The sequence below is a fragment of the Chiloscyllium plagiosum genome, unplaced genomic scaffold, assembly GCF_037043375.1.
Source record: "Chiloscyllium plagiosum isolate Xiang-an unplaced genomic scaffold, Cpla_swu_hap1 HiC_scaffold_1, whole genome shotgun sequence".
Lineage (NCBI taxonomy): Eukaryota > Metazoa > Chordata > Chondrichthyes > Orectolobiformes > Hemiscylliidae > Chiloscyllium > Chiloscyllium plagiosum.
In genome coordinates, this window is record NW_028270139.1 from 130,805,957 (window position 1) to 130,824,521 (window position 18,565).

Here is an 18,565-nt window from a genome sequence, read left to right on the forward strand (position 1 = left end):
AAGCTCAATTTTTTAAAGAAAAAATAGATGATATCCTAGCTCTTGTGCTGAAAGTCACTTGTTATTTTAATCATTCCCTGAATAAATGTTCCTTGCAGCACGGATCTGAAATTCAAGGAACAAAGTACATATGGATAAATTTCTTTTGAATATCATGATCTCTTACTTTCTTGATGGTTTGCAATTTGTAACATTCATCATTCCCACATCAACAGCAAAGGAAGTTGCTTCTGAGCCAAAGGTGAAACACTGCTATGACAATATTGCCCCCTCCTGTACAATTCTGGAGGAACATACAAACAAGGAGTAGTCCATTCAGCTCCTCAAGCCTCCACTGGTATTTAATAAAATTGTGGCCAATCTGATTGTAACCTCAAATCCACATTCCACCAACCAACAAGTGACTTCTTAACTTTATCATTTCTTGTCTCTATCTAAATCTTGTCTACATCCTTAGTTCATGAGGGCAATGACCTAACAGAGCCAATGCTACACTTTTTTCCTAACCTTTTTTTAAATAGTCCAGTCTTAATGTATGTCAGCCTGGAGCTTTGTCTCTGTAATAGCTACCAGATCATTCATTTTTTAGTGTGGGCTCTCTGTTCATCTCAGAAAGGTGGACGTTTTGCACCTAATCATATCCATTCCCCACTAAAGTTAGTATCTCATCTTAATGAGTGCATGAATAGTGGCACATGTTGCCATTCACTTACAGTTCAAGGTCCCTATCACAATCTGCAACACCTGAAAGTAACATGATGGACATCAATAAATCTATTGGAAATTTTAGGAGAAATTTCTTTACCCGGAGATCTTAGAATTTGAAACCAACTATTTCAAAGGTGGATAGCATTGATGTATTTCAGGGAATGCCAAACAGGGATATAAAGGAGAAAGGACTAAAACTGTAGACTAAAAGCATTGATGTCAAGTACTGTCACTCTCATCTCTCTGGAATTCAGCTCATCTGTCCATGTTTCGGCCAAGGTTGTAATGAGATCAGGAGCTCAGTGGTCATGGTGGAACCCAAACTGTGAGCACTGATGATCAAGAGTAGAGTTCTGAAATACAAATCTTCAGCATGAATACTGGATCTGTTGGTTCAACAGGCCTGTTTCTGGGTTATAAACACTGGTAGGAAATGCTTTGAAGATTGAAGATTATGATTGGTAATTCTGTCCCATCCGGAGCTCTCCGAAAGTATCCATTAAAGCTGGTGAATTGAGATAGTTAAGATAATAGTTAACTGCCTCAGTTAAGATAATAGTTAACTGGGAAAAGTTAGACAATAAATCCATCCAACTCATGAGTTACTATTAAGCTCAACATCCCCACCCCAACTTAGCATTCCATATCCCAACATCTATATCTCCCCCAACTCCTGATGACCACAACATCACCCTCTGGCCCAATGTGATTTTGTCACCCACAACAACCCCTGCCCCAAACCCATTTCTGTAGCCTGAGCATCCAGCTGACTCCACACCCAACTTGTCAGTCAGCCTGAACACTGCCAGTTTGCCTCAGATTCTGACACCATTGCTCTGGAACGCTGCTGCCCTGGCCCCTGATGTCCCTCCCACTACCACTGGCCCTGGTGCACCAACAACACTTCCCCCACCCTGGCCAGTTTAGAAATGTGATTTTAGGCCTATCCTCATTCTTTTACAAAACAATCTTGAATCTATGTGCAAAATTTTCCCCCACTGATACTTTAACAACTTGCCTGGCTCTGATGCATAATATTAAGTCCAAGACAGCCCCTCTTTTGTAGGTCTTTCTATGTTCTGGCTTCAAGTGTTCTCTTGGATACATTTTAACAATTTTGCTCCCTCTAAATGCAGGGATACTGGGATGGAGGATGCCCTTCGGGGTGTAGAAAGGCAGAATTGCCTCTTTCTGTATTGTAGGAGTTCTGTGATTCTAAACCTTTAATATTATAAGACCCTAGTTAATGTTTGAGAACCTGAAATCTCCTACTGCCATGACCATATTGTCTGACACCACCACCTGCCACGGCCACATTTTCTGACATCTGCTTACACATCTGCTCTATTTCTCTCAAACTGTTAGGGGGGCCTATCGTACACTCCCAGAAGTGTGGTTGCTTTTTTGTTGAATCTTAATTGACACATTTGAAGAGCCTTCTAAGATGTCATCTCTCCTTCCTGCTGTTATTGACTCTTTGATCAATATTTGACACCTCTTCTTTTACACCTTATGACCTAGGCTAGCTTCCATTTTCTGATTTCTCTTATTTAATCTAAATTCCACCAGCTGCTGTGTTGGGATATGAACCCACAATTCCAGAGCTTTGGTCTGGTCCTTTTGATTACATGTCCAAAGACATTACCACTACATCACCTTCTCGACCTCTAATCTATTTACAATGGCAAATCTGATTCAGTACTGGAATGAGGTGGACAGGTTTGGTCTTGTCTCAGTTCCCACTGTGCACGAATCTGTAAGGCAAACTGGTTGATAAATTAGCTCCAGATTGGTACTGTCCTACATTGTGTTGAAAAAAAAAAATAGATTTAAAAGATTGGATAACAAAATTTGAATTGGATCTGTTCTAAATACTCATTTTTCTCTGTTCCAGGTTTGACGCCAAGCGTGCTGTACAGCAGCTCCGGGCCTGTGGGGTTTTGGAGACTATTCGTATCAGTGCTGCAGGTTACCCATCAAGGTAGGTGTATGATTCATACGCTTTTACAGGGTTCATCCAAAACCCTCTTGGCATTGAATTGAAGGTTTATCATTGCTATAGAGTACACATGTTGGATATAAACAGAAGTATTTCACAAACAAGTTACTATGGCCTGAACATTCCAAGGAGTCATGATCAGAATCACCTATAGAAGGTGACAGTTTGGTTCCATTCTGTCTGCACCAGCTCTTCAAAGGGGCATCAATGCCAAGTGCCAATCTCGCATTTTCTCCCATATCCTTGCACATTATTTCTATTCAGATAATCTTCTAATTGAAGACAGAGATGGATAGGTTTAACTGAATGGCAGCGCAGACTCAGTGGGCTGAATGGCCTAAATCTTCCCCTGTGTCTTGTGGTCTAATGGTTCATGCCCTCTTGAATGCCTCAGTTGAAGCTATTTGTATCACATTTCCAGGCAGTGCATTCAATACCCTTAATTACATGCTGAATAGTAAAGACTTTTCTTACATCATCTTTGCTTCTTTTCCACATCACTTTAACTCTGCGCCACCTTGATAATTTTATTTTTTGAGTGAGAATGCTTCTCACTATTTACTCTGTCCAGCTGCTTATGGTTTTGAAAACATCTATCAAATCTCCTTTCAGCCTTCTCTCTAAGGAGAACAGTCCCAGCTTCTTTAGTCTATCATTGTAACTAAACAGATCCTTCTAACTAAATTTTGCTCCAATATTTTGTTGTTTGTCCTCAGTGACAATTTTCGATCTTGGAGTTCCATTCCTGGCTCCTTCAGGTATGCAGACCATATCGGAAATTAAGGAGAAAGTGAGGTCTGCAGATGCTGGAGATCAGAGCTGAAAATGTGTTGCTGGAAAAGCGCAGCAGGTCAGGCAGCATCCAGGGAACAGGAGAATCGACGTTTCGGGCATTCCTGAAGAAGGGCTTATGCCCGAAACGTCGATTCTCCTGTTCCCTGGATGCTGCCTGACCTGCTGTGCTTTTCCAGCAACACATTTTCATATCTGAAATTAACACAACTCTCATTGTGCAGGATAGTTGGGAACGTCAAATCTTTTTGACCTTTTTGCAGCAACCAGTGTGTATGTGTTCTGACATTTCCGTGTCTGGCAGCACAGCCAGATATTTTGACAGCTGCTGTGAAAAGGTAACTGAGATTACATTGTGGGGTTAAGAATGTGATCTCGTGCTGAGGGTAGGTCATGGTCTGAGAATGTTATGGCTGGTCGCAGTTGTTCGGGCTGGTGTTTGGAATTTGGAGGGGGCATGGGGGAATGTTCAGTAAGACTGGTGAGGTGAGATAGGGGAGGGATTGCCAGAGGTTGAGGAGTGGTACGTTGGAGGGGTCAGCTTAGTAGTTACCCAGGAGTTGGACTTCATTTTTAATTTAACATGTTCCAGAGTAACTATGAATTCAACGGAAGTGAACCTTGCCAAGATGTTAGTAAAGCTAACCACGAATGCGTTTCCTGAAAAAGTACAAGCTAGAGTAGATACAATGTCTGCAGCAGGAATGCTACATGCCTATAAAACGGATTGAACTCAGAAACTAAGTTGAATGCCAACTTAAAAAAGCCAGTGATGTTATATAAATTTGTTCTTTCCTTCTCACTTTCTGCTTTTCATGCCTAGTGAGAGATAAGGCATACAAAGCCATGATTATGGCTGTTTCCATTGCTAGATTTGCCTGGATCAGGCCACCAATCTGTCACTGGGAGGACAAGGGATATATCATGCATTGTTGGCATGGGGTCTCTCTCACACTCCTGCCATAGACAGGAGGATTTTACAATGCATTTGGCTACATTATGGCTATCATGTCCTGGAGTAGAACTTGAATGTGAAGCTTCTGACTCTGAGACCACTGCGACCTCTACCTTCCTTGTAATTATTTATTTCCAGAATTGAATCCACAGAATTCTCCATTAAAAATTAAACAATATAATGTTTTAAATCTGTTTATATTGACTGCTTTGTTGAAACTTGACTCATAAATTCTATTACTCTTGAGTGAAAAGGTCTCAACTGACTTGTCTTTTTTATTCTAATTTAGTTTTTCTCTTTACACCGTTAATTGAATGTATCCCTGTAATCCATAATTTGCTTGGATCAATATCACTGTCTATAAATATGGCTCATATAAAATAAAATTGATTTTTTTCCTAAAAATATCTACTTGGTGTTCTTCTGACTGTCTGCATCTAATGTAGTTCCTCTGTAATTTGCTGGAAGTCACCTTAAGAGCCACTTAAAAATTAGGCAGCTGAATTGTCACAATACCAAACGTATTTTTTTGACAGGTGGACGTACCATGAGTTCTTCAACCGATACAGAGTCCTAATGACCAAGAAGAACATAATATTAAATGATAAGAAAGAGACTTGTAAGAGACTTCTTGAAATTGTTATCAAGGTAAGGATTTTGTGGAGGCCGTGGCATAGCTGTGATGTTAAACTGGAGGCCCAAGCTAATAGCATATGTTCATGTCCAGAGTAGTGTGTTCAATATTGTGAAATTTGAATTCAATAAAAAAGGAGTTAAGAGCTAGTTAAATGGTTTTTAAAAACCCATCTGGTTCATTAATGTCCTTTTTAGGGAAGGAAATTTTGCCATCCTTACCTGGTCTGGCCTGCATGTGACTCCAGAGCCACAGCAATGTGGTTGACTCTCAACTGCCCTCTGGGCAATTAGGGATGGGCAATAAATACTGAGTTAACCAGTGACACCCACACTCTTAAGATTTAAAAAAAGCCTTTGGTGCCAGTCCAGAGTTACCTCCTTATTAGTGGAGATCGTCTCTGTCAAAAAAAAAGTCTTGCCAATTTTGCCATGGTGGTAAGGCTTGCAAAAACATCACAGACATGTTCCAATAAATGTGTGTGCTGCTCTTGTACTGATAGTAAATATTGATGCACTTTGGGAGAAGTAACCTGATAAAGGAGTACTAAATGATTGGCAGGGCAATAGGAGGCTCAGAGGAGTGGAGGGATCTTGGCGTGCGTGTCCACAGATCCCTCAAGGTGGCAGGATAGTTTAATAGGGTAATTAAGAAGGCATATGGATTACTTGCTGAAAATGTGTTGCTGGAAAAGCGCAGCAGGTCAGGCAGCATCCAGGGAACAGGAGAATCGACAGGAGTTTCGGGCATAAGCCCTTCTTCAGGAATCAATATGGAATACTTGCCTTTATTGAGGAGATTACAAGATTACATGGCATAGATTACAAGAACATGGAGGTTATGTTGAAGCTGTACAGGATTTTGGTTAGGCTGTAGCTGTACTGTGCAATTCTGGTCTCCACACTACAGGAAGAATGATTGCATTGGAGGGGATGCTGAGGAGATTCACCAAGATGTTGCCTGGGGTGGAATATTTTAGTTATGAAGAAAGGCAGGATAAACTCAGGTCATTTCTTTAGAGAGAGAAGGCAGAACAGGGACATGATTGAGATGTATAAGATTATCAGGAGTATGAACAGGCTAGATGGGAAGCAGCTGTTCCCTTAAGTTGAAGTGACAATAATAAGGGGGCATAATCTTAAGGTGAAAGATAGAAGCTTTAGAGGGGATTTGAGGGAAAAACATTCTTCTATCTGTCTGTGTTAATAGTTGAGACCCAATACCTTGCAACCTTTAAAAAATACATAGATAAACACTTGAATGTCATAACATTCAAGTGCTGGAAAGTGGGATTCATGTGCACTTAAATTAGTTCTTTGACACTGTCTCAATGGATGAACAGCTGTCTGATTCTGCAAATTGTACAATTCAGTCACTCAGTAAACAATTTTTTTGTGATTTTTATTTTCTTCAGGATCCTGATAAATTCCAGTTTGGCCGATCCAAAATCTTCTTCCGTGCTGGTCAGGTGGCATATCTGGAGAAACTGCGAGCAGATAAGTTCCGAGCTGCATGTATGATGATACAAAAGACTGTTCGTGGTTGGTTACAGAGAACTAAGTACAGGCGGATGAGGAAGGCTGCCATCACTATTCAGAAACATATTCGGGGCTACCAAGCTCGCAGGTAGGCTTTATTGCCAGAACTTTCATGCATTATGAGGGACTGAAGGGACACACCTCCTTTGTCATTCTACTATTAAACTTACTATGAAGTGGGTGAGATTTAACATCTCTGCAATCTGCTTACACAACATACAGAAACAACATTGGTCTGAGGAAGGAACTTCCCAATTATTTGAGTGTTTCATGCATTATGTATTTTCTGGATCAACACAGGAAATTTCAATTAACATCAACAAGAATAGTCATGCTTGCCTAAGGTGGGCATGCAGGCTTGATTAATGACATGTGAGGGCTGTCAGATAGGATGTGTTGGGTAGAACAGGGCTCAGTTTTAGAAGGATTAGGTCTTATTGAAAGATATAAAATTGAGAGGACTTGATCGGGCTGCTTGCCTTTGCCAGAAAATTAAGTACTATGGGTCATTTGGGGCTGAGCTGAGAAGAAATGTCTTCACTTGCAAAATTATGAATCTTTGAAATTATCTATCTTAGAGGGTTGTGAATATTCAAAGTCTGTTCAAGACAAAGATTGACAGATTGCTTCAAATTAGGGGAAGAGGTCAGGATTTAATTCAGCCACAATCTTTATGAATGACACAGCAGGTTCGATTGGCTTTTGGTTCCTCTGATTCTGATTTCTTATGTTCTGGAAATCTCACCAACGCCCCCCATCAGAGAAAGGTTCCTCATTGAACAGCTATGACTTAAAAGCAATTCATCAGCATAAGATTTTGTAGCTTAAGTTGTAGTTGCGTCCAAAATTCTTTTGCTTATATTGGCTGAAGGAGGATGTCCTCTGAAACAAAATTGGTGCATTTCTGGGGTCTGGTTAGAATCATATAATCATGGAATTTTACAGTACAAAAGGAGGCCATTCAACCCATCGCAACACTACCAGCTTCCAAAAGAGCTACCCAGTTTGAACCGTTCTCTAGCCTTCTCTCCATAGCCCTCTAACTTCATCACTTTCAAATGTATGTCCAGCATTCTCCTGAAAGTTCCTATGGAATTTGCCTCCAGTACTCTCCCAGGCAGCGCATTCTAAATCCTAACAGCTGAATAAAGAATTTTCTCCTCCTTTCACTCCTAGCTGTCTTGCTGATGATCTTCAAATTGTGACCCCTAGTTACTTACATGCCAATTACTGGAAATAGAATATCCTCTTTATCCTTTCAAAATTATTCATAATTTTGAACACCCCAATAAGGTCGCCTCTTCAACTTCTCTACTCCAAGGAGAATAAACCAGATTTCTCTAATCTTTCCTGATATCTAAAATCCCTCTTTTTTGGTAGCATTCTGGTAAATCTCTTTTGTGCACACTCCAGTGTTTTTTTTTAATTCACTCACAGGATGTGACATCTCTGGATAGGCCAGCATTGCTTTTAATATCTTCCTTTAATGAAGAGCCCAAAACTGAGCACAATATTCCAAATGTTGTCTGAACAATGATTTATAGAGATGTAGCATCACTTACTTGGTTTTACACTCGATATCTCTTAATAAACACAATGATTCTATAAGCTTTCTGCACAACTGTTTCAACTTGCATGGGCCCATTCAGGGAATTGTGTATATGAACCCAGAGGTCCTGCTGCTCCTATAGTCCTAGCAATGGCCACTGCTTGAATTTGCCGTCCTGGGACTGTAGACCTGTTGGCTATTGGGTGGCAGCTGTCGAAAACAACACCTTCCCCAGGCAAGGACAAACATCTCATCCTGAGCCAAACTCAATGGCCGGCTGTTTCATTTGGTGGGCTTTAGACGGACTTGGTATTGCTATCCTTAAGCATAAGAATTACTTTCCAAAAGCTCAATAAATGGAAGCATGTTTTCCTGCAGTATTCTCCTCCTCACCAAAAGAGGCTGTAGATCGACAAATGTCAGCCTAGGTTGCCTCCGATCCAGGCCTGGCTACATCTGTACTGGGTGTGCTGCCAGCCTTTTCAGCCGTACTGAAGAAGGCTCACTGGACCCAAAACATTGACTCTGCTTTCTCTCCACAGATGCTGCCAGACTTGCTGAGCTTTTCCAGAAATATCTGCTTTTCTTTCTGAGTTCCAGCATTTGCAGTTCTTTGGATATTTTGTTTTGCCTTTTAAGCACCTCTTCTTTATCTATCGCTATGCTGCTCAGCGGCCCCCTGTCGCTGCTTTACATGGTTATTTGCTGTCCTTGAGCCTAGGCAGTAATGGTTTGTATGTTGTCTGATTGTTGTAACATCACAGCTAAATCCAGTTTTACTAAACCACTTGCATCGTAATCACTTTGAAAGGGGTTGTGGTGAGTGATAATGTCCCTACTTTAGGGCCAGAAGATCCAGGTTCAAGTCCCAACTACCCTTGGCGTGTGTCATATGTGTTCAAGCAGATTTTACCTTTTTAAAAAAACATTCTCTCACTGCTGTCCTGAAGATACGCCCTATGTTAGAAGTAGAATTCCAGGCCTCTTAGAACCTTCTAGAATGTTTCTCGCTTTGTCTTCCTAAATAGCAAATATTACTACCTACTTTATCACATGAAGCCTGACAATTGCAGATGCCAGCCTCCTGCACCAGCTCCCCTCCTACACCACCAAGGACCAACCATCTGGCCCAGTGGTCTCTTTCCTCCATATCCCTTTCTTTTTCCATTATCCACTATATCCTAGCATTAATATCTCCTTGCTTTTTTTCTTACCGAAATGTTTGAGCCGACCGTGATTTCAGTGTGCTCTTGATTTCAGATTTTGACGTTTTTTTTATTTTAAAGTTGCATTTTAAGATGTATTGGATCACTTGCATCCATTTTTATCAGCCAACCTGCCTTCATTCATTCTTGTTAATACCCTCGGTTCATTTTGGTTATTCTAAGGTGGGTGGATTTGCTGCGAAAAACAAGAGCTGCGGTCATTTTTCAGAAGCAGTATAGGATGCATGTTGTGCGACGAAAGTACCTGCATATTCGCAATGCGGCCGTCACGATTCAGGCTTACACTCGTGGAACGTTTGTCAGGCGGGTGTACCATGAGGTAAATGTTTTCACGTTTCTGGGTTTAAGTTTACATGTAAAGTTAGCTTCTAATCATCATTCTTGAAAATGAGAGCCCCTTACCTCACACACTGAGGCAGATTTTGTCTGAGGTTATCACTGGGCCCAGAATCAATGTTCACCAGGATCCCTGGTCCCATCTTGGAGGCATAAGACCAGTCCAAGCTTGGGACCTTGAGCCTTATTTATTAAGTAAAGTATCACAGCCTCTGCAGGCAACTTAGCGTTGCAAAAGCTGAATTTCTTGACCAGAATTGACACACAATGGGGAGAGGAAGTGTGTTTATTGTAGCCTGTAGCAACTACCAGTAATGCTGTGGAGCTGGGAAGAACACTCCTTGTTCGACCTTCTATGAATTTTGCAAACATTCAAATTTAGCTTTTTGGTGGTAGCTGCTGCTGGGCAGCTTTCACACCTATAACCCTGAACAGGGCAGCCCAGCTTCATGGAGGAAGGAATTCATGCAGACAGTTGATCCCCTCGTTAGCATGTCTGAAACCCCCAGTGTTGGTTCAGGCACAATAAACAAGAATCAAATAAGTATTATGTAGTGTTTTCATATTTTCCAGCATCCTTGGAACAGAGGTCATAGCCCTGTGAAAGTGGTCATTTATGATCATGATGTCTGTGGAGAAAAAGATATATTTTTGCCAGAAATAACATAATAATTACCAATTAACAATGATAATTACTTGCTGAAGGATTACATGGTATTATAGCAGAAGTTTTCTCATGATTCCCAATTACAGTTAGTAATTCCTTTAAAAATATTGATTTTGGTTAACATTTTTTCCATTATAATCAAATGCTTTATGAAATATGTATCCTTTCAATATTGTGATATTCACTTTTAGGTCATTTACTTCACATTTGTACTGAATGTTTGAATTCTCTAGTAAGTTTTATTACAGTGAAGTAAATATGTCTCAGTTTTGGTGGGAAAACATTTGGTTATTGTCAAATGACTGGCTAAAATGTTACTACTTTGGAAATTGGTGCAAAGGACATGTTAGTGCTGCTGGTGCTACTCAAAGCTTTGAATCAGGATAGGTAGTGCGGAGGGTAGTAGATGCTGAATCACCACAATGGTCTCCAGTCCTGTGCGCGCATGCCTCACTAGTTCCATTTTCTGGGAATGTGGAATAAACAGATCAGCCAAGAGTGGACCTTTTCTTGCTGCACTTGCCAAGTGTCACTCCTCGATCACAGATTCTCCAAGAGTAAAATATAAACCATTTTGTTTTTGACACAATGTCACACATTTCAAATATATAATAATGGCTTTAAGTATCCTGGTTGAATTTTGTTGATATGGAAGTTCAAAAGGGCTGTATTTAGGGCTGTTGCCCTATTTGTGGATGCATCCTTGTCAAAGTCCAGGGTGAGTTTGTATCAGCAGTGTGAGATATTAATAAATTCTGGATGTAAGTTTGCTTGCTGAGCTGGAAGGTTCATTTTGAAGCTGAAAAATCAACCTTCCAGCTCAGCGAGCAAACTTACATCCAGAACCTCAATCTAAGCTACAAATCTTCTCAAAACTGGCTAATATTTACAAATTATATGCAATGTGGATTTCAACTTTATCTCTAATGTTTGTCAAAAAAAATCAAGACCATCAGACACATAGATTTTACATTCTTTAATAAATAATAGAAAATGTGTTCTTGTAACATTTATATTTAACTGTTCTGTCTATTTTTATGGAAAACTCAATTTGGCTTTACTGCCTCAGGCCTATTTTTTGAAATTCCATTTTTGATTAAAACATTTTTTAAGTCACTTGGAAGATTTGTATTCATGGTTTTTTGAGTAACAGCTAGCATGTATTGAATAATATTTCTTGGCGCATATAGTCAGAGGAGGTGAATCATTGTTAGTGAATATGCCAAAATGATGCATCCTATTGCAGTGCAAAATGTTAGTGGGGTGGTTAAGTTTTAATTGGAAGCAAGTTGCAACAATACATGTGATCTCTGGTATCGCAAACTCATTCCATAATTGATCCCATGAGAATGGGATCATGAGGAATATCACCGAGATTGTTTTTAACCATCATTTGGATTGACGGTTCTAAACCTTATGTTGGAACTGCATTATCTCTAATGGTTTCATTTTAATGGTACTCCTTTGCTTTTGCTGTAAGTGAATACTATACATTAAGCTTGTGTGATGCCATCTCTTTAGAGTTTTTTTTGCAATTATGCAGGATTGACTCCATTTTATTTTCTATTTTTACTTATGATAATTTTGATCGCCTGCTTAAGCTGGCTTTATTTCTTGGAAGCCAAAACATTTTCCTCATTGCTCTTCTCTCCGTTTGTGGTCTTGACTCCTTTTCATTGAAAGTGGTAAAGTTGCTATGAGTCAGCCCCTTGGAAAGTGATGAACCAAATCCACTAACAGAAGTGTGATCCCAAACAGCGATTGTTTTTGTTTCCAATATGTCCAGTGTTTATCAAGGCCACTGGACAACAATTAGGTGGATATGCTGTCTCTCGTTGAATAGAACTAAGAGTGGCTAAATTAGATATAGCACAGATCAGCAAGAACCAGGAATCAAAAGTTGGGTAACCTTGAATTGTATCACTCAAATCATTACTGCCATATTATTCTGTAATTTTGACCAGTGAAGCTAAATTTTCACTGCCGTGTTGAATTATTGGTAGCCATGATGTGGAGGTGCTGGTGTTGGACTGGGGTGAACAAAGTTAAAGATCACAAACACCAGGTTATAGTCCAACAGGTTTGTTTGGAAGTACAAGCTTTTGGAGTATTGCTCCTTCATCAGGTTGGCATGCTGCTGAATGATGACATTGTTTCCCTCGCAATCTTTTAAAATTGATTTTGCATGTTTCACTTGATTCTCTAAATTAAAAAAAAAAATTTGTTTTTCTGCAGCAGAGTCTCTTAAGTCCTAGCTTGTTAGCAATAAATAAAATATACTCATTCATTATGAATTCTGTTGGGAATATCCAACTATTTTCATGTGGACATGTTTTTCCTGTAATATTTGAAAAAGTTCATTGAATGTGAAGGGCTGTGGTACATCTTGAAATGTAAGAAGCCTTCAGAAGGGATATGCAATCAATGAGAAAAAGCTATCATCCTAAATGTAGGTAGGATGTGATTAAGAGCTAATAAGATATTGTCACATCTTTTGTACCCTGTGTTTTTATTGGGAATTATAGAAACCTTGCAGCTTTGAGAAGTGTCAGCATGAATCTAAAGCTGTCTTTTTATGGTGTTGGAACTGTACCTTGCTGCACTCTACTGTGTAGTCTACCAAGTTGTTGCATGTTTTCTGACTTTACTGTTATTTTCTGATCTCCACAGTTGCTACGGCAACACAAAGCCAGTATTATTCAGAAATATGTAAGGGGTTGGATAGCCCGGAAGAGGTTCTCCAGGATACGCAATGCGGTCATCTACCTCCAGTGCTGCTATAGGCGCATGAAGGCACGCCGTGAGTTAAAGACACTGAAGATTGAAGCCAGGTCAGTAGAACACTACAAGAAACTCACCAGTGGGATGGAAAATAAAGTGGTCCAGCTTCAAAGAAAGGTCGACGTTCAGGTAAGAAAGACCTCCATCTAATTTCAAGTTTGTTTTAAACTTAACTTTTGCAAGACAGCACATTTTAGGACAAATGAATGCTGTTATATATGCAAGTGAATAAGAATTAGCATAATTGCTTTAAAGAAACTTTAAGTCAAATTCTGCACATAAAATTGGATTGTCTTCTGCAGTCAATGAAAACTCCAAATCATTCATTTGAATAATGAAAGTAAATTTTTCACACTTCTTTCTCCCTTTCTTAGCTTTTCTTTAAGGCACCAATCTCTGTACACCTTGACCTAGTGACTATGTGGTCTGAAGAGTTAGTGTCCAATGTATGTGATAACTTCAGACTTCACCTCTGCACAAGTTACGTTAATCAACAAGTGGCCACAATGTAGTTCTTAGTATTTTTCCCATCTTCCAATGCCCTACTCAAATGGAAGGATTTAGAGTAGAACATTTATTACTCTGTCCTGATGGTGCCTATACTTGGTTGCCACTTGTTATCTACTTTAAGCTTTCCTTGTAAGTGTTTCAGTTCTCTGCTTATGGACCTTGCTGGCAAATCCAGTATTCGTCGCTCATCCTTGATGAGCCATAATAATAAAACACTCTGGTGAGTGAACCAGAGTCGTAGAAAGAGCTGAAGAGACCCAAAAGCGCCATATTAGAGAGTGCCTGAAAATGGCCCATAGCAGAATGCCATTTACTACAGTAGCCTTGAGTCTGAACTTAAACGAAAACCTTGTTCTAGATTAAGTAGTGATAGAAAACTCGAGTGTTGTAATAATATTTTGAAATGTTTTCAAACCTACTTGGGAACCACTTCTATATTAAATAACCTAGAGCAATCAAGCAGAATGTCTTTTGTTTGTGAAATACAGTGCTATGAATATTGCGTTATCTATTGGATTGATCCCACCTGATGATTGTTTCCATAGAACAAGGAACACAAGGCAATGACTGAGCAGTTGATGGCAGTGAATACAGCACAAGCTACCGAAATCGATAAACTTAACAAGGAGTTGGACCGATGGCGTGAACAACAGGGTGACAAGAACCGAGAAACTAGCTTACAGGAGGAAATTGAGAAACTCCGCAAGGAGCTTGGGAAATCCCAGACTGAACGCAAAATCCTGGAAGACACTTACACCAGGGAAAAGGCAGAACTTCAGCAGGTAACCAAAACTTGAAGTATTTTAAACCAGTTGACAACTGAAAATTAATTTATTGGTCAATTCTAGGTTGGTCATTTTGAAAAATATTTGCATAGATTTTTGCATGTGCATCCATTAGGAGAATTTATTAAATTAATAATCAGAATTACAACACAGGGAAGAGGTTATGCAGCTAGCCACATTTCTCCTCCAGAGCTGTCTACATTTCACTTTGTTGCTTTTTTTCTATATTGCTATTTATAATTTTTCATTAAAAGTGTTTAGAGAATTCCTTCAAACATGTATTTCTAACTTTTGCCTCCATAACCACTTGACATACTCTGTTTTGTAATCTCTTCAGAACTTACTAGAGCTTTTCTAATCTTTTCAGTTTATTTCTGTAATGATATATTTTTCAATTTATGCTCCCTTTCTATTAATTCTAGAACTGCTAGAATTGGTCTTTGCTAATTTACTTTCTCTAATCTTTTCATTGCACCTTGAAACTTTCCTTCTCTTCTCCGGTTTATTTGGAGGGGGAGAAAAAGTCTAGCCTTTTGCCATGACTACATCATCATCGTGTTTTTGTAATGAGCCTCCACTGTGTGACTCTAATTTCCCTCCGAAAAGGGATGCTGTTAACTACGCTAACATTGAGATAGAACATAGAAAAATACAGCGCAGTACAGGCCCTTTGGCCCTCGATGTTGCGCCAATCCAAGCCCACCTAACCTACACTAGTCCACTATCCTCCATATGCCTATCCAATGCCCGTTTAAATGCCCATAAAGAGGGAGAGTCCACCATTGCTACTGGCAGGGCATTCCATGAACTCACGACTCGCTGAGTAAAGAATCTACCCCTAACATCTGTCCTATACCTACCACCCCTTAATTTAAAGCTATGCCCCCTCGTAATAGCTGACTCCATACATGGAAAAAGGTTCTCATGGTCAACCCTATCTAAACCCCTAATCATCTAAATCACCTCTATCAAGTCACCCCTAAACCTTTTTTTCTCCAATTTCCTTTCATTGCATAAAATATCTCATGTATAAAAATCATCACCACCGTGTTTGTCATTTAACAGTCTTTCCATATTTCAGGGTCAACAAAGTTGAAATTCCTAATGAAAACCCTAGCTGTTATAAAGTTGTATTGGAATACCATAACTAATTTTATGTTCTTATTTAAAATATCTCTTACTCTACCAGAAAAAATTATTTCTCACTTGGAAGCTAAAATTATTGTAGGCTGTGAAATGTGTCAAATGACATACAAAGTAATTTTCCCTCTGGAAAATAAATCTCGAGACTTTAGCATTTAATTTCACTTCAGTAACTTCTAAATCGACCAGTACAACAGGCTGCAGTTCTGTGCACTTCGTTTCTTTCATTATCGTAAAAGTGATAAGCATAGAACTGTGTCAGCATTTGTAATGTTTGTTTTTGCTGGTTTCTGCATGAGGATGCATTTTTAAAATTAAGACCAAAGTTAAAATTGACAGATGGTGAGGGAAGTATAGAGAATAAACTGAAAGCTCTATCTAATTAGCACAATTCTTGACCTGGAAGTGGTTGATGCTGGTATGTTGCCTAAAGGAGAAACATTTCCCTTCTCTAGCCTCTGCACATGAGTGAAGAGTAACGATGTCAGAGGTGAGAGGTGTCCGGGGCAGTAAACTTTCCCACAAGTTTTCAGTATAATCTGTGCACAGCTATGGTGCTCCTTTCCTCAGTCATTAATTCAGAGCATCTCAATTAATGATGTGTATGTAACCAGGACCAAAAGGGCATGTTTTTTTCTTTGCATACATATTATCTCGGGGAAAGAAATCAATCATAGAGTTAAATACGATATTTCTATGAACTAAAGAGAAGTTCCAGGCAATTCAAGTATGTGCTGAGTTTAACGTATCTGTAAAATATGTCAACTGAGTCAGATGACTAGTTTTTTTTGCCCTCCTTGTTGGTGGTTTGAGTGTTGGGAATTTGTGGCAGGGGAGAAATGTAAAATTGAGCAGATGGTCACATTTATCAGTTGCACTCGGAAAATGGTAATGATCGTTCCTGTTGAGTAGCAATTGAACAGCTGACTAGCTTACAGCGCCACTTCAAAAGGTATTATGATTCAATCACATAGAATAAATTACAGTCGGTTCTGAATTAATACGAGAGTTCTGATCCTGTGCTACCCTACGTTATAAGAAAATTGCATAATAACAGCACCATTTAAAATAATGGGGCCAGAATCACATTATAACCAATACAAGTTCACATTCTACGAATAATGGTCTAAATTATTCAATAGTGTTATAGCCGATTCCCATTGAAGAAACACACATTATAGCAAAACGGACTGTAGAGTCACATGTAGACTAAGCGCATAAGAATGGGTAGAGCTAGAGGATTTCTTTGGCAGAACATGGTAAACCAACTGAGTTTTAATGGCAATCAGTCTACTTTTACATTTTACACTTTTTACATTTTTCTGTGCAAATTTCATTAGATTCAGTTTTACAAACTTTGCTCATAACCATTACAATATCAATTGGGACCTTTCACGTTTGTAGGGGACTTGATACCATAAAACAGCATTTTATGAAAAGCATTAGATAAATGTAGGAAAGGATTGGAGAAAGGGGAATCAAGGATGAGCAAGAGACAGAAAGGAGAATAAGAAAACTGATCGGTAAAGAAATCAAGGGCCAGGCTCAAATAGAGCCGGAGTGAAAAATAATGGCTGCAGGATAAGTAATGTTAAAAAGATAAGCCATAAGGCTTTATCCCTCAGCGCATGGAGCATTTGCAATAGACTGAATAAATTAATCCCGTAACTAGATGATAACATCTAGTGGGCGGCACGGTGGCACAGTGGTTAGCACTGCTGCCTCACAGCGCCAGAGACCCGGGTTCAATTCCCGACTCAGGCGACTGACTGTGTGGAGTTTGCACATTCTCCCCGTGTCTGCGTGGGTTTCCTCCGGGTGCTCCGGTTTCCTCCCACAATCCAAAGATGTGCGGGTGAATTGGCCATGCTAAATTGCCTGTAGTGTTAGGTTAAAGGGGTAAATGTAGGGGGTATGGGTGGGTTGCGCTTCGGTGGGTCGGTGTGGACTTGTTGGGCCGAAGGGTCTGTTTCCACACTGTAAGTAATCTAATCTAATCTAAACAGATATGTCATAGTTAGAATTGCAGAGACATGGCTGCAAAATAACCAGGATGGAAACTGAACATCTAGATGTACTCAGTATTTAGTAAGGACAGGCAAAAAGGAAAAGGCAGTGGAATTGCGTTACTGGTTAAAGAGGAAGTTAACATAATAGTGAGCAAGAATGTTAGCTCAAGTGTTGTTGAATCTGGATGGGTAGGGCTTAAAAACACACAAGGGGCAAAAAACATTAGACTGAGTTCTATATAGACCCACCCAAACTATGGGGGTGTGTTGGGAATGGCATTGAATGGAAATTTAGAGATGCATGCAATAAAGAATCTGGGTATTGTGTAATGAGAAAGGAATAATTGGCAATCTAGTTGTGTGAGGCTTCTTGGGGAGAAATGACCATGATGGTAGAATTTTTAATCAAGATGGAGAGTGACATAGTTGATTCTGAGACCAGGGTCTTGAATCTAAGTAATGAAAGCTACAATAGTATAAGGTTTGAGCTGTATATGATACATTATAGGATGTTACTTAAAGATGCAGAAGAAAGACAACGACAAGCATTCGAAGATCACATAGGTGAACTGCAGCAATTGTTCTTTCGTGCCTGGTGCAAAATTGAACAGAAAAGGTGGCCAAACCATGGCTGACCAGGGAAACTAGAGATAGTATTAAATCAGGGAAGAGACATGAAAATTGTCTGGATAAAACAACAACAGAGGTAGCAGTTTAGAATTCACCAAAGGAAGACAAAGGGATTGATTAAGAAAGTGAAATTAGAGCATAAGAGTAAGATGTGGGGAACATAAAAACTAACTATAAATGTTTTTATAGGTACAAAAAGATTGGTGAAGACAAATGTAGCCAGAAACAGGGGAATTTATAATGAGGAGCAAAAAGCTAAATGCATACTTTGGTTCTGTGTTCGCAAAGGAGAATGCAAATAAC

General features: G+C 39.5%; 1 protein-coding gene across 4 annotated transcripts in view; it reads left to right on the forward strand.

The window, feature by feature from the left end:
- Window positions 1–18,565, forward strand: part of myo5b (myosin VB) — a 274,037-nt gene that overhangs the window by 192,671 nt on the left and 62,801 nt on the right. For all 4 annotated transcript variants that reach the window (XM_087990689.1, XM_087990700.1, XM_087990695.1 and 1 more), the window contains exons 17-22: window positions 2,603–2,689; window positions 4,991–5,102; window positions 6,503–6,714; window positions 9,564–9,720; window positions 13,075–13,314; window positions 14,241–14,477. In XM_087990689.1, coding sequence (XP_087846815.1) covers window positions 2,603–2,689; window positions 4,991–5,102; window positions 6,503–6,714; window positions 9,564–9,720; window positions 13,075–13,314; window positions 14,241–14,477 — 1,045 coding nt within the window. The remainder of the gene's footprint in view (window positions 1–2,602; window positions 2,690–4,990; window positions 5,103–6,502; window positions 6,715–9,563; window positions 9,721–13,074; window positions 13,315–14,240; window positions 14,478–18,565) is intronic.